The 16,093-nt window shown below is 53.6% G+C and overlaps 1 protein-coding gene across 2 annotated transcripts in view; it reads right to left on the reverse strand.

Annotated features, from left to right (window-relative positions):
- Nucleotides 1-626: 626 nt before the first annotated feature.
- The window catches only part of TMEM214 (transmembrane protein 214), a 37,791-nt gene continuing 22,324 nt past the window's right edge, over nucleotides 627-16,093 (reverse strand). The window contains exons 8-17 of one of the 2 annotated variants that reach the window (XM_048846086.2): nucleotides 12,551-12,652; nucleotides 11,450-11,591; nucleotides 10,154-10,245; nucleotides 9,067-9,115; nucleotides 7,440-7,553; nucleotides 6,759-6,876; nucleotides 5,433-5,526; nucleotides 5,004-5,172; nucleotides 4,321-4,472; nucleotides 627-3,345 (exon numbers count right to left, since the gene is read on the reverse strand). In XM_048846086.2, coding sequence (XP_048702043.2) covers nucleotides 3,219-3,345; nucleotides 4,321-4,472; nucleotides 5,004-5,172; nucleotides 5,433-5,526; nucleotides 6,759-6,876; nucleotides 7,440-7,553; nucleotides 9,067-9,115; nucleotides 10,154-10,245; nucleotides 11,450-11,591; nucleotides 12,551-12,652 — 1,159 coding nt within the window. In that variant the 3' untranslated portion in view covers nucleotides 627-3,218. The remainder of the gene's footprint in view (nucleotides 3,346-4,320; nucleotides 4,473-5,003; nucleotides 5,173-5,432; nucleotides 5,527-6,758; nucleotides 6,877-7,439; nucleotides 7,554-9,066; nucleotides 9,116-10,153; nucleotides 10,246-11,449; nucleotides 11,592-12,550; nucleotides 12,653-16,093) is intronic. The other variant, XM_048846087.2, reaches the window with a different exon arrangement.

Below are 16,093 nucleotides of genomic sequence, written 5' to 3' on the forward strand. Positions count from 1 at the left end.
GGGGAGTGGATCCAGCCCAACCCCTGCACAGACCAGCTGAAGAAGGAGATCTGATTATTGCTTTTGGCCCTAGATTGGAAGCAGGTGGGCAGACAGGCTCAGGGTCAGGCTGTGCAAAGGGTAAAAATGCAGAACTGGTCCCAGGACAAGGCCAACTGCTTTTGTTTGCAAGATCCTAGCCCTGGAAGGCTGGAGGAGGGATGGGGCTGAGAGAGAAGTAAAGCGGTTCACTGGAGAAGTGAGTGCTGAGTGGAGCAAAGCAGCATAGTGCTGACTGTCTCTGAGGGGCTCTGCTGAGCAGGGTGGGTGGCAAATGCAGAGGAGAGTAAAGCTGGGGTTGCCAGAGGGCAACCATGAGTCAAGAGCAGCAAGAAAGCTGAGGCCAATTAAACTCTTCCTTTGAGCTTTGGCTTCTCCCCACTTGGCACTACAGGGAGCTCTGGCCACAGGTCTTTGATCCACAGGACAATGGGAAGGAGCCCTCTTTACAAACACTCCAGTATGGCCAGGGGAGGGATAGGCCTGCCCCAGTGATTACAGTCCCCACTGACCAGGTCCCAGAGCTGTTCGCCCTCCACCACTGCCAAGGGCAGTTTTCTAAATGAAGGACAGTGCAGGGGCATAGATCAAATAGAGTTTCCTTTATTTCATTTGAGAAGAGTCATATACAGTTTAAATTATTTGGGTCCTGCAACCTTTGGAATTCTGTTGACAGACAGGAACACAGGCAGCTGTGTGATTCTCCTTCTGGTCCCGTCACAGGTGGCAAGAGGGGATCTTGGACATAGGGGAGACTCATGCATGGCAAGGCACACCCCAGCCGTGGGCAGACGACGATGCCCAGTGCTCCCCAAGGAGAGCACACCTCAACAAGACATACAAGCATGGAGAAGTGAGGCCCCTGCCATGCCCGTCTCCCCCCCAAGTCCTCACACTGGCACCCAGCACACCCTGTGTTCTCCAGCGATGGAGGGTTTGGGGTGTTGGGAAAACTCCCTAGCAGGCTGCAGAGGGCAAGGAGGCAGGGAAGGAGACAGGCTTTCCTAGACTACCAGAGCAGCAGGACTGCACTGAGCTAGCTGATCCTTTGGGGGACAATATGGCTCAGATGAGGCAGTGGGTTCACCAAGCAGCCTCCACTGCTCCCCACCAGGGCTCAGCTCGGTTAATATGGCTTTTACAGATGTGTCTGAACATCTCCCCGACCATTAGTCGCCCTGCTCTGACTCTTCTCTCATCTAGGCTGATAGCCAAGAGCCTCACCGCCATCTACCCTGCAGCAACAGCCTCGCCCCATCCCCAGTGTCTAAAGGAGCAGCCAGGGCCTTGGCTGCTGAGACTGCCAGCCAGGGGGCTAGCTGCTGCTTCTGGCGGGGGGGGAAGGGTGGTGACAGAGACTGGCCCCGAAGGACAGGCTGGCTGAGACCCAAGCAGCTCATTTCACAGAAGGCCCGTCGCTGGGCACAGAGAACAGGAGGCTAAAGAGCAGGCTGTTCCCTTGAACCTGGAGCTAGTCGAGAGGAGGATGGTCACTGCTGCAGTCTAGGACTGAGAATCCCTCAGCCCCAGGCAGGGCTGGGGGCAGGAGATGGGTGTGGGGAGCGCGGAAGCACCTCGCTCTGCCAGCGGAATGAGACCCACTCCAGACCTCTCCGCCCAGTGGCCAGGTGACACTATTCACACTCAGCTCCTGCCTGTGCAAGCTGGGGTAGAGTCTGGCTCTGGTTAGATCTTATCCTGGGCAGGAGAGCAGCCTTCCCGCAGAGGCCCGTCCAGCTGGCTGGGGAGAGAACAGCTCCTCCTCCTGCCACAGGCTCTGGGCCTCCTCTCCCCCTCCAGTGCCAGGACAGCTGCGCCAGCGACCGCCACGCCTCCGGCCCCTCCTGGGGGGGGTTAAGACGCCGACAAGAGGGGAAGGTCCAGTCTGATACGGAGAGACAGGCTGCCCTACAGGCACAGGGGCAAGGAATACGTGAAATGAACGAAACACCCCCTCTCGCCTCCCTCCTGAACTGGAGCCTGAATCTGTTCTGCTCCAATGGAAAATACCTTCCCCAGGGCTTCAGGGCCTTGCTGCCAAAGCCAGATGTTACTGAGCCTGCCCCGCAGCCAGCTCCAGCACGGGCTCAGCCGCCAGCCGAGGACTGGAGCACCCTCGGTAAGGCATCCCACGGGAGCTGGGTTTGGCCCTTCTCTCCTGGAGTCACTGGAGAGGTCCTCTGGCAGTGGGTGTGGCTTGGGGAGTCAGGGCCCAGCACGTAGCACTCCCTCCTGATCCCAATGGCCAAAGCAGAGCGATGCCTGCTGGGGACTGTAGTCCCCAAGGCCCACGCTGCCACCTTCAGTGGAGGGTAGAGTTGCTCTGTTCCACATTGCAGCTCCTTGGAAAGCTGCCAGCACATCCCGATAGCTGTTAGAATCTGGGGGGCTGCTAGGAACAACCGACACGTTGTCAATGCAGGTTTGCCCTGCCCGAGATGGGCTCTGAGCGGCTGCCCCCTGGGCAGGGCAATGGATCAGAGCAAAGTAAGTGACCTAAGGCTGCATGGTGAGATTCAGCAAACTAAGTGACAGCGGTTGGGGCCGGGGGAGTCAATCGGGAAGCAAGCTCGTGGGCTGCTACCACTGCACCTCCACGCCAGACACCAACGCCTTCGAAGAGGAACAGACGGTCCATGCACTAAATTAAACGGAATGCATCTGTCTGACAACTCATCTGGGACAGTAACATCCCAGTGGCTGGTCCAAAGCCACATGAGCTGAGCGGGGAGGGCTGAGTCCACATGGGAAGGGAGAGGCGCGAGGCTAGCCTGGGCAGGCAGGCAGAGATGTCTATGTGCTGCCAGGTGCACACCTGAGCCCCCACCCTGTGAGGGGCTGCTCTTCCCGATAACGTCACTGCTAAGACAGCAAAGCACAGGGCCTGTTACAGGGCCGGGCCCAGGGGGAGAGGCACAGTCAGCCGCTCACTTGCCAGAGTTATGGGCCAGGGGTGGGAGAGCTGGACATGAATAACCAAAACTAAATCACAGGGTGCATAAAGCTTGGACACATCACCCCAGGGAAAACCTCCCCGGCTACCCCCGCCTCTCAGCCAGCGCAGACACCTGCTCCAACCCCTCAATGCAGGCTACACTGAAAACACACTGTCCTTTGTCACTATACAAGAGGAGATTAGTGACGCGAACGTCGTCCCCACTGCTCCAGAGAGCCAGGCTCTAGTGTCCAGAAATCATGGCCAAGGCCCAGTTCTTGACGGCTAGCGTTGTGTTTTGCAGGTATATCCAGGAGGAATAGGTAAAGCTTGTCAGATGTTTTCTCATGCAATCCCATGATACTTCTCCACTAGAAGAGTAAGGATACCAGGTTATAGGCTAACAGCTTACAGACAGCTGCTAAGCAGACCAGCCGCAGCAAATGCGGCTGTCTCACACCCACGCAAGCCACTAAAGGGGACAACCGAAATCTACTGCAGGGAAAGTCCACTCCCCAGTTCATGTACAGACGCCCATGCACAAAGTCAACAGGACTTCTCCGGCATTCCCTTGACCTCACCAGGCAAACGCCAACACCTCTGCTTGCTAGTCTGTGCCTGGCCACTCACCGAGGGCAGTAAGAAAATAAATAGCTCGGCTCCTGTGGAGATGAGCTCCAGCACAAAGCCCTAAAGAATCAAACACACAGAATCACCTGCCTTGCTCTGGACAGCTGCAACTTCTGGGGCATTTCACATCACACCCGAGTTCATGTACCTGAGGGTGTGCACTCCCAGTGCCCAGCAGCAGAGCCCATGACAAAGAGAAGTTTCTGGGCTGGGCAGTGTTTTAGCCAGAGGGCAAAAAGCCAGGGGATTCTGGAGGAAGGACGGACAGGCTTGTGGCCAAGGCCCTGGACTGGGAGATCTTGGATCAAGCCTCAGTTCTGTCACTGACTCCACGTGTGAGCTCAGGCATGTGCCTTAATCCAAGTCTGGCTCCACCCCTGGGAACAGCGATCACTAACACTGTCCCTTCCTCCGCTCTGTTCTGACTCGTTGGGGCCAGGACCATGTCTTACCACGTGCCCCCCGCACAAGGGAGCTCCAGGCACTACCTCAGTGCCCACTTATCACTCCCCTGGCTCTAGTTCGAACATTCCCCTTTTACAGACTCGTACGTGGACCCAGGGAATTACTCACAAACTGCTTCTGTTCCTTCTAACCAAGGGCAGATGGGCCTGACCCCTGGGACAGTGAAGCCTCCCCACTTTTTGACCCCAAAGCTCACAAACAAGACGAAAGGAACAAGAACAAAAGCCAATCAAGCGGCCAGTGCTGCTCACTTGCAAGCGTCCACACAGAGCTCCCATCCCCGCTCGAGGGCTGCCCCTATGGATTCCAGCGCTGGCAGCAGGCAGCTCTGCAGGAGGAAGAGTAACAGCTCCTTGATGCATTCAGCAAAGTGCAGCACGAAGTCCGGAAGCCAGGCCTGGAGCTGAGAGCGAAGGGGCAAAAAGCGGTTTGCTTAGCAACGTGCTCTGTCACATGCTCTGCCAATCTATCCACCTGGCTCGCGTCAGACCAATTCCAGGAGGGCTGCAGCCATTAACACCCGGTCAGTTAGAACAAACCGTGGGCTGCAGGGCTCTCTCTTGTCTGGGAAGACAAAGCTCTTCACGAAACCCCACCCCGCTAAATCTTCCCAGCTGGAGGCCTAGCTGCAGTAGGCAGAGCCCCGCCCCCACTGGTACTCACACTGTGACAGGCCCAGCCTCCTGGGGCTAGTTCAGATCCCCATATCCCAGCACAACGGGGTATCCTTCACACACCCCTGAAAGACAGGTGCCTACCCTCAGCACTATTGCCAGAGACAGCTTGTTCAACAGCCTTAACTGTCGTACGCTCCTGTCACACGTGCTCTGAGATGCGTGTGACCTGGTGTCACTAACCAGAACAGGCAGTTCTCTGCAGCAGGTTTCTGCCTCCCGAGCTGGTGAGCAGGCAGCTAATGCAAGTTCTTCCTTACCCACTCAATGAACCAGGGCAGGTTGTCTTTGACCCATGAGATCTGAGAGGAACATTTCCCAGAGACATAAACTGCAGTCTCGTTGGTCTTTGTCCAAACCAGTTTCAGGTTTGGTCCCAACACCGTCAGCACTTGGGAATAATAAACAGGGACGTTCCTCTCCAACCAGCTGGAAGACAGAAGGCAGCTAGCATCAGTATCTGAACAGCAAAGGCAATTGGGGAAACGGAACCACAGTGAAACCTGCCTTTCGAGACCAGGCAAACGGAGGGGAGGCTGTAAGGTTGTATTAGGAACCTTGGGGACCATTCGCGAGTGGCTTTCCAAGACAAGGGGATTTCCTAATGTCTGTGGTCTTCAGTGCATTAGTAACCCCACATGCATTCATGCTCATTTGGCCCCTTTGCTTAATTAAAAACTGTCACTGACCTGTATCCTTCCAGGGAGTAATGAGACACTTTATTCCAGGCTTGCTGGGAGACCGACAAGATGCCCGAGGAGCGAAGGATGTGAGCAGAAGAAGCTGGAAAAGAACAGAGGACTTTGGGAGAGGAATTTAGACAAGGGTTGGCCTGATTTCCTAAGCCACAGCACCTGGCAGCACTCAAACACAGCATGCTCTGCAAGCTCTCCCTCCTGTGGCTGCAGTTTGTGCAGCTAGCAGGAAGCAAAGGCTTTCAGAGAAAGTTTGTTACAGTAGGGTTAGGGGCAGGGCAGGGGCAAGTGTCATCAGCAGGAAGTCCTAGACACACAGGGAACCCAGCGTGGAGAGCAGCCGCAGAGAGAAATAGCTACTGAGCGGGTAGAGGTGGTCCTGGGAGAGACGACAGCCCCCGTGTTTAGCATGGTTTCACAAGGGCCGCGTGGACCCAGCCACACAGGGGAAGGAACGGAGGCTGCTGGCGTTGCTCAATGACCTGGGCTCTGAGCAGGCATTATTCTGCCGAAGGCTTGCAAAGCCACAGCCATGGGACTGCACGGAGGCAACACGAAGATCTTGCTGCTCAGGTTGGGAGGTGGACGGGGAACGCTGCTGTCTGACGAGTAAGGCTGTGACTGTGTCACAGAGGTCACGGATTCCATGACTTCCCGCAACCTCCCTGACTTCCGCAGCTGCAGTGGCCGGAGCAGCAGCCTGGAGCAACTGAGCATCGGTCCCGGGGACAACCCTGGGGACTGCCTCAGCTGCAGCGATCCCAGGGGTGGCCGGAACAACGGCCCTGGAGGCTGTCGGGAGAGCCGTCTCCTGGGGCCTCGGAGCAATGAGCCACTGGGGGCATTCAGCCCCCACCACTGGGGCAGGGCCCCCCTAGAGCAGCGGAGCCCAGGAGCAGAGATTCAGTCAGGGGGATTTATAGTAAAAATCATGGACAGGTCACAGGCCCTGAATTTTTATTTATTGCCCATGACCTGTCCATGACTTTTACTAAAAATCCCCGTGACTAAAGCGTGGCCTTATTGATGCGTGAAGGGTGAACAGAGACATGCCCCTCGTGAGGGGCAGTGTGGCCTGCGTGGGACATGCTCCCCTTGCTGGCTGCAGAAGGGATGAAAGCATCCACGCAACACAGGTAACAAAGCCCACCGATTCCCAGCAGGGAGCCACACGGCCCTGGAGGAAAAAAGGTAGCCACTAGCATGGACTATGGGATGCACAAGAAGGAGAACCTGCTGGGGAATCACAAACAATGGACATTTACAAATTCACACTCTCCTCCGTGGAGCTGATACAGTTTCAGTGGGGGAAGGGCTTACCTTGAAAAGACCCCTGTGTCCTGATGTCATGCACCAGGAAGCCAGCAGCGAACACCAGAAACACAAGCAGCAGTCGAACCCAGGGGAAGCCATGGCCTTTCATCTTATGCAGCAGGTTCTTGGAAAGAGAACAAAAAGTACCTGATGATGCTAAATGCAGCCATGTCCGAACTGCTTAACCATAGGCTCCTACAACTGAAACTTTGGGTCCCCAATTTTGTTGTTCTTTTTTACTTCCCCCTCCCATCCGTTGTGTTCCTTTCACTTTTCCTGCTGCCCTGCGCACAGTGCCTGGACTTCTCTGCGCCCTGTGCAGATGGTTCCCCACTCGCCGAGCTTGCGGTTAGCCACACAGTCCTCTTCTCAGCATGCGGCTGCTGTGTTTCCAGTTGTTTTACACAAGCTGCCAAGCTCTTCTTTGCAGCTGGAAGCAAGGAGAAAGAGCCAGCAGTGCCCTGCCAGTCCCTCTGAGCACCACTCCCAAGCTGCATCTGAAACCGAGCAACTCCTACAGACGCCAGAAGAGAAAAGCAGGAAAACAAACAGCCTGAGGACTCCCAGGGCAGCGTGCGGAAGTCCCACTCCTATCAATGCCAAACAGGCGCTAGGTGTGTGGGGTTAGTTCGCAAGCCTCTTCTGGCCTCCCTGGCCCAAACCGCCCTGCATGTGAAAGCCAGGCACCTTGCAGGCGGCATGGCAGGCTGCTAGATCCTGGAGGCTGTTTGGTCCTTTCACAGCAAGTTCTTCGTTTGTCACTTTGAACGAACAAACGGTTTCCTGGAGAGATTTTCGCACCTTGAAGAAAGAAAGACACTGAGTTCCACAACACAGAGATGCAACAGAACACCCCGCTCGGGCAGAACCTCTGAGGGCCCAAAGCATGGCCTACCGGGCAGCCACACTGCCCTGTCCAGTGCAGAGTGGCAGCCCACCCAGAGCCTGCTCCCATGCTGCCCCCAGTCCAGTTACTCAAGCCTCACTATCACACTTCCACCCCGCAAGGCCTGCCACTGTGCGAGGGGGTCCGTACACTGGTTGTGTTCTGTCAGCCGGGGGTGGTGACCGCAGCTGCTCTAGGTTCTGTCCCACAGTCAGTGCAGACAGACTCACCGCTGCCAGTGCAGCGCCCATACTGGGCAAAGCCCCACGGATACCAGCGGATATCCCCCACGGATACCAGCAAGGGGGGAGGCCAGCTAGATCCCATGTAGTCCATTCCCTTCCTCCCAGGAAACCGGGGGGAGCAGTCTCTCGTCTGTTCTCCAGTCTAGTGGTACATGTAGAAATTCAATCTAGTTTAAAGTCCAAGAGCTGCAATCCAAATGGCAGACATGGAAGATGGGATGCACTGGAAAGCCCACAAAGGCATTCACTCTGGCCACATAATTATAAACTCCCTTCTGGGAGGCCTTGGAAAGAACATGGGACTTGACTACAGATGCACATTGGCCTGGGCTGGGCTCCACGCACTGGAGAGCAGCATGGGACAGCGGAGGGAGGGAAAGGAAACCAGGCACTGAGACCCGCAGCATCGGCACTGCGAAGGACACAGTACGAGACAAGGTCAGAGACGTAGGCAGGGAACGCAGAGTTATACAGCACTTTGAAGGAGAGGAGAAGATATGAACCATCTCAGTCTATACCAGTATGTTAGAAGGCTCCCTCCCAACAGTGACCAAGCACAACAGCCCCCGAGAGGCAGTGAGATTGCGTTAGCCCCACTTGGAAAGTGCCCTCGAAGTAGGCATGGCAGGATTCAATTTTTACCAGTAACCATTGATTTCAACGTACACAAACCGCCAGGAACACATTTCCATCGACAAGTGACATTTATAGATAAGCAAAGTAAGAAAAACAGGGGCTGAGATCTCAGAGTTTCATTTAAAGGTATTTCTAGGTATATTTTGACATGCAATGCTGACAATGGGTTTTAATGGTTATTAAGATTTAACTCTTTGAATCTCGACACTAACTACCATTAAAGAATTATTGTCTGACCCCCAGCATCTCCCACACCTGTGAGCATTTAACAATAAAAACAATGCTTAAAACAAATATCGCTACTGTGTCAAAATGATAAAACCGCAGTGATTCTGCCCAGCTCGCTGCAAGGCAGAACTGAAACACAGGCAAGATTAAGCAACTGGCCAGATCACACAGGGAGTGGACGGCAGAGCTGGGTTTGAACCCTGATCTCCTAAGTGCCAGTTCAGTGCCGCCTTCTTCCCTCCAGCACATACTGCCCCATGGAAAGGGACTGCTGCCCCACTGTCCCTGCCCTCCAGCCCGCCCCCCGCAGATCACCTACCTTTTTGGTGGTGCTGTCCCAAGACTCCAACAGATGGTTCAGGAGCAAGCTGTGGAGCCAAAGGAAACACGTCTCAGTCTCTCTGTGGAAGGGTGTTGCCAGCAGACTAGTGTTTTGAAAGCTGGCTGGAGCAGGAAGATGTCCAACCACAGAATTTAGTGATTATGGACATCTCGCCCCTCTCTTCCCACAGGCTGCTTTTGCTCCAGCTGTTCTTCCTCGCATGGTCCCTCCCCAGCCCTCACGCAGAAGATGTCAGGGCTGTGCTGTATATCCCAGCCTGCCAGGCAGGCCAGAGAATATGTCCTAGAGGGCTCCATGGAGTTTCCATGCTGCCTGGATGTGCTTATGGAGGCCCAATACTGCAAAGGGTCACCAGTCACGGGGAAGAGAAGGCCTGGACCACCCTGAAGGCAGCAATAGTCAGCTCCGAGCCACTGCCCCAGCCTCACAGAGTTCACGCTGCAGTAAGGAGTGAGGGGCACGTTGCTGGGACTCAAAGGAACATTAACAACCGGCCCCACTAACACCAGGGGCCCCTGCCTGGAGATAAGGGAATCTCCCCAGATAACTCTGTGAAGCACAGCTCTGGCCTTTGCTGCAGCTGTGCAGGACACAGCCACGCAGGGAAAGCACGTTAGCCAGGCTGGCTGTGCACCAAGCCCATAGCTCTGCTCAGACAGTTGCTCTCGATTTCCGGAATTTCATCAGAATGGCTCAACTTCCCAACAGTCAGCCCAGTGTGGTTCTGGGGGAATCCGACAGTTACCCCAACGCTCCAGCCCTAGGCTTGTACGCAAGCAGACACGCTGGGCTATCAGTTGAACTGCTGCTCTCCGGAGGAATCATTTCTTGTTAAACTCATCATGCTTGTTGTCAGCTCCTCCTGGGCTCGCTGCCATCACAGGGTGGGTACCTTCCTCTCCCCCCGTTAGAACATCAGCTGTGCCCCCTGTGTAGCCCGAGTCCTCCAGAACAGACCCTGAGCCAAGCCCAGGCAAGAGGAAGTGGATCATCTGCCTCCTGCTGACTGTTTCTGCTCATGTGCATCGGCCCAAAGCCCAGCCGGCCATGTGCACACACCTACCTGGACTGGGAGAGGTGTTTAGTGTACAGCTGTCGCCAGACGCTGAAGCTCAGGGCATCCATGCTCAGGCACTCACTCAGGCAGATCAGGAGCTATGCAGGAGGAAAGCAGAAGGGCTGGATGGCTGCTTGCTACAACTTCAGCGTGTCTCCAGTCCTCCCTCGGGGAGGCTGTAAGTTCTGCTACCACCACACTACACCCGCAGCTTGCCAGGCCAAAAGCTTGTTGACAGAGTTTGGGACCTACATGCAAGGGACCTGATTTCCAGAAGGGCTGAGCAGCCCCAGCTCTCCCTGAAGCTCACAGCAGCTCCGAAAACCAGGCCCACTCGCCCCCTGTGAACGAGACAGCGTTTCTGATCCTGTGGCAGTATTTGGCTTCCCCATTTGATAGAACCAGCCCTGGTTCAGCGCGCCATCTTGGACCACCCAGCACCACTATGCAGTTCAGGTTATTTCTCAACTCTTTTCTCTAGTCTAGTTCTCCCATCTCTCTAGCTACCTACTTACAGCGTACTAATCACCATGGTATCCAGGCACTGGACCCCTCACACCTGCACTTCCCTCAGCGCACAAAATCTGGGGCTCTGCCTTTTTTTTGCTTTGTTGTAATGGATAAAGAAACTCTGAAAGGTGTTTTATTAAAAAATCCCTTTTTCTGCCCAGTCTTTCCTTAGAGATATCTGCACAAACAAGTCCTCCTCACTTCACTGGGGGCCTGCAGTGTGAGCGGGAGCTTTCTCAGCCCTTATCTGATGGGTGAGGGTGATGGGTCTCTGCACCAAGAGCTTTTCACCCAGCTGCTGGGAATGAACAGGTGTTAAAAACCAGCTTAGAGCACCTGGAGAATTCCCATCTCAATCAGGTTTCCTTTGCTAGGTCTCTGCTGTCAGTCCTAGCGGTTCTCCAGTCATCCCGACAAGTCTTCCAGGAGCGACACAGTGGACAAGACTTGAACGTTTAACATAAGAGCTAAGCAGAAGGCCAGCTGTCAGACTTTCTTTATCCACCCTAAGGCAGCAAGAGGCGCACAAGTCCCAGCCCCCCACTCTTTGTTAAGGCAGCTCTCTGGATTGGCTGGAACTGGGCTTGAAGAACTCACCCACGGGTCATCCCGGCCCGAGGTGTGCCGACCTTGCCTCACTTGGTTCCCATCCGCCCCTCCCTGGGGATGGTGGAACAGTGCTAACTCCGCACAGAAACCTCACGCTCAGTCAAGGCCCCCCTCGCTGGCCCAGCTCACTGTGCCAAGAACAAAAACGAACCCCACCGCCCTGCCGACTCTCCAGGCGCTCACCTCGTTCCTCATGTCGGCAGGACAGTTTGGAGTGGCTCTGGACAGGAAGGAGGGGAAGTAGGTGTGCAGCGTGGTCTCAGGTTTAGCGCCAAACGCCAGCACTTTCAGTCTGGGGTACGACTGGCGTAACTGCTCCTGCAGGCTGAAGAACAGATCACATGAACACTCTGCATTCGTTCCAGCCCTATGCACTCGGCTTCACTGAGGCAGGGACAGCTGCTTCGGGAAACACTGAACGGGTGGCAAGGCAGCACGCACTCCTGAGAGCCAGAGTAGGTGCTAGGAGATGGCTCTCCAGTGGGGCTGCTGGCGAAGCACGATTGTTCTCTCCTCCCATTCAGACAGCACCCAGGATGCACCGAGTGTTGCACTGGGCGATCCCAGTTGGTGTGAATGTGGGAGCGCATGCCCTGCTCAGCACCATGGGGCAGGAATGGAGGGGTGGCGAGCAGCTGCAGTTTCAGGAACATATCATTAGGATGGGCTCCCCTTTGCCAGTGTATCTGCCCTTCCCCCGTCATTCTCTTGTTTTTCAGTTCCAGTCTCCTCAATCGGCTCAGCCCTCATGGTCCTGGCCATGCCCTTCCTCCCAAGGCTCGCTAGACTCAGGCCCTCAGACACTCCCGCCCCGCCCCAGAGACTGAGGAATGGCAACTGTGCAACCAGCCACTGTGACGCAGCTTTCCTGACGACAGGTGCAATGGGAGCTATGAACAACTGCTTCCAGAACAACACACGCTCCCCAGCTCACTGTCTGAGGAATGATCTGGTCTTCAAACCAACAGTGAAGCTCCCTTTCATTCATTCAGAGCGTGTCTACGATACATACATGCGAGCCTCATTAGTTACAGAAAATAACTCAGTCTAGTTTCAATTGAACCAACAAAAGTCAAGAAAACAAAGATACCAGCAGTCACTCTCCTGAGCCCACGCCAGGTCCCCAGCTAGCGCCTCCTGCCTGGTATGACATCTCTCACGCTGCGGGCACCTGCCCAGCCAAGCTGCTTTTCTCACTACCCATTTCTTCACTTGCTTGAAATAAAGCCCCAAGGATTGCAAGTCACCTTTCCTGTATCAAGACCATGGGCAAGTCAGCCATACCTGGGTGATAAGGAGTTGTTGGGCATAAAGGCAAAGTCCAAGAGTGGGAAAAAGTCCTTCGGTCCAATCATGCCAAACCCTTTGGTCAGGTTTGCGTGCGTCCTGCAACAAAAGAATGACTCCTGTAACTTCTGTCCTGACATGTCACTGCAGGCAGGCAGACAGATGGGAATCCTTTGGTGAGCTGTTTCCAAGGCCTGTGCATGCTGATCCCCCCACCCTCCCATCACTAGCCCTAAAGCTCCAGGATTATACCCTAGATTAAATCCAAGCTGCCTAATTTCAAAGTGGGAACATCAAACAAATCAGCCCATAAAGAATCTCCTTCTGGACCCTTGGCAGTGGGAGGCTGCTTTGCTGTTAGCAGAATTTTCCCCGCTTGCTAATACTCTTACAAGGGATTGCTTCCAAAACAGCAGCAGCTGGCCTGAACATTCACCACGTTTCAGGCCTCAAACGCAGGGAAGATGCCAGTTCATTATGAGAACACAGCTGTGGTGGGAGTGCAGCAGGTGGGTTTCACAATCCCGCTGCGTCTATTTCAGGCCCAGTTTTGCCGTGACACATCACTGGCTGCGGAACCAGTGGAGAGTGGCCCTGCGTATTCTGCAGCACTTTGTCCTAAGCAAAGAGCCAAGCCCCTCTCCAGCTACTCTACAGGCCCAACTCGGAAGCAGCATTCAAGGCTGCACCTTACAGCGCCCCGTGCATCTGGAGACTACAACCCTGAGGCCATGAGCCACGGAGAACGGAGCCGGGAGTCATCAGCCCCCAGGAATTCTGTCAGGGTTGCGCTGATTCTGTACTTTTCACTCCCACTCTCCCAGCACTGCCCAGCTTGTTTTCTGGTGCAGACACACCGCCTTTTGTTTCTGCACACTCAGCAGTATACCAGAACAGCCTCTGATGAAAGGCTCTCTCTCTCTCTCTCTCTCACACACACACACTCACTCACTCACCCACCCCCTTTCTTCTTTTCAGACAACACGCAAAGGAAACAAGGGGCTTGCGCACTTGTTTGCTCCTTTATAATGTAGGGCTGGATTGGGGAGGCAAGAAAGTGTTTGTGCTTGTTTCTAACATTAGCGACATAGGCCTTATCTACTCTTTCTGGGAGACTATGGACAACTAGATACCTGGCAGGAGAGTGGCAATGGAAATAGCATACAGTAAACCCTGACCGAAGAGCCAGACCATTTACTCAGGCTACCGAAGGCTGAAGAGTTTGGAGGAACACTGCCCAAGATCTGGCTCACACATGACAGATGTGACATTCCCGAGAGAAAAGACAAAGGGGGAAAAAACCCTTATTTAAAGTAAAAACTTTTCAGAAATTCTCTTCTGTTGCTTTATGGTGGCTAAAGAACCAGTCCCCTTTATCCTTCACAGATCACCTTCAAATGGCTTCTCTAGAGCCCATGCCCTAATGCAGGGAATGGAGAAAGGACATCTTGGGGACCGCATGCTGCCTGCCCTCCAAACTGCTACTGAAAACGTCTCTTGTGTGGCTGTCTGTGCAGCAATGAGCCCATGCTCACAACCCTCATTTCCACCAGTCTGCGGGAAAAGAGACAGGAGAAGAGACCAGAAAACCAGTGTCTGAAGGAGGGGAAAGGATAATTGAAGAGCTAGAGGCTGTAGGCAGCCAGAGGCATTAGTGAGCGAGAGCAGCCCTCCCCCAGCTGCAGTCTAGATTCAGCCTATTCATTGTGGAGCCCACCCCGGGGAGAAAGTCTGTTCGCCCCCTTCATAAAGCAAAGGAGCTTTCCAGCCTGCTGAGTGCACTTCCCTCTTCTCCTCCTGTGCCCACCAGTTAGACCCCCGCCTTCTCTCAGGAATGGACAGTGCATGGTCTCTGACTAATGACCCCGCCACGTTCCACGAATGCGCAGCTGCACAGCCTGGCTATCTCGGAGAGGATCTGAGGTCTGTCCCGGCACAGCCTGCCACCCCAGGCCACGCTGCAGCCTCTCTTCCCAGGCCCTTCAGCCGGACATGCCCTGCACCTTTCTGGCACGGAAAATTAGACAAATTTGAACCCAATTCATAAGAACATAAGAACGGCCACACTGGGTCAGACCAAAGGCCCATCTAGCCCAGTATCCTGTCCTCTGACGGTGGCCAGTGCCAGGTGCCCCTGAGGGAATGAACAGAACAGGGAATCACCAAGTGATCCATCCCCTGTCGCTCATTCCCAGCTCCTGGCAAACAGAGGCTAGGGACACCATCCCTGCCCATCCTGGCTAATAGCCATTGATGGACCTATCCTCCATGAATCTATCTAGCTCCCTTTTGAACCCCATTATAGTACTGGCCTTCACAACACCCTCTGGCAAGGAGTTCCAGAGGCTGACAGCGCTTTATGTGAAAAAATACTTTCTTGTGTTTGCTTTAAACCTGCTACCTATTTATTTCATTTGGTGGATCCTTGTTCTTGTATTATGAGGAGTAAATCACACTTCCTTATTTACTTTCTCCACACCACTCATGATTTTATAGACCTCTATCATCTGTCCCCTTAGTCGCCTCTTTTCCACGCTGAAAAGTCCCAGTCTTATTAATCTCTCCTCATACGGAAGCTGTTCCAGACCCTTAATGATTTTTGTTGCCCTTTTCTGAACCTTTTCCAATTCCAATATCTCTTTTTTGAGATGGGGCGACCACATCTGCGTGCAGTATTCAAGATGTGGACGTACCATGGATTTATATAGAGGCAACATGATATTTTCTGACTTATTATATATCCCTTTCTTAATTATTCCCAGCATTCTGTTCGCTTTTTTGGCTGCCGCTGCACATTGAGTGAATGTTTTCAGAGAACTATCCACAATGACTCCAAGATCTCTTTCTTGAGTGGTAACAGCTAATTTAGACCCCATCATTTTATATGTAGAGTTGGGATTATGTTTTTCAATGTGCGTTACTTTGCATTTAAAAATACTGAATTTCATCTGCTATTTTGCTGCCCAGTCACCCACTTTTGTGAGATCCTTTTGTAGCTCTTCGCAGTCTGCTTTGGACTTAACTATCTTGAGTAGTTTTGTATCATCTGCAAATTTTGCCACCTCACTGTTTACCCCTTTTTCCAGATCATTTATGAAAATGTTGAATAGGACTGGGCTCAGTACAGACCCCTGGGGGACCCCACTATTTACCTCTCTCCAGTCTGAAAACTGACCATTTATTCCTACCCTTTGTTTTCTATCTTTTAACCACTTTCCAATCCATGAGAAGACCTTCCCTCTTATCCCATGACTGCTTACTTTGCTTAAGAGCCTTTGTTGAGGGACCTTGTCAAAGGCTTTCTGAAAATCTAAATACGCTATATCCACTGGATCTCCTTTGTCCGCATGCTTGTTGACCCCCTCAAAGAATTCTAGTAGATTGGTGAGGCATGATTTCCCTTTACAAAAACCATGTTGATTATTTCCCAACAAATTATGTTCATCTATGTGTCTGACAATTTTGTTCTTTACGATAGTTTCAACCAATTTGCCTGGTACTGAAGTGAGGCTTACTGGCCTGTAGTTGCCAGGGTCACCT

The sequence above is a fragment of the Caretta caretta genome, chromosome 3, assembly GCF_965140235.1.
Source record: "Caretta caretta isolate rCarCar2 chromosome 3, rCarCar1.hap1, whole genome shotgun sequence".
Classification (NCBI taxonomy): Eukaryota; Metazoa; Chordata; order Testudines; family Cheloniidae; genus Caretta; species Caretta caretta.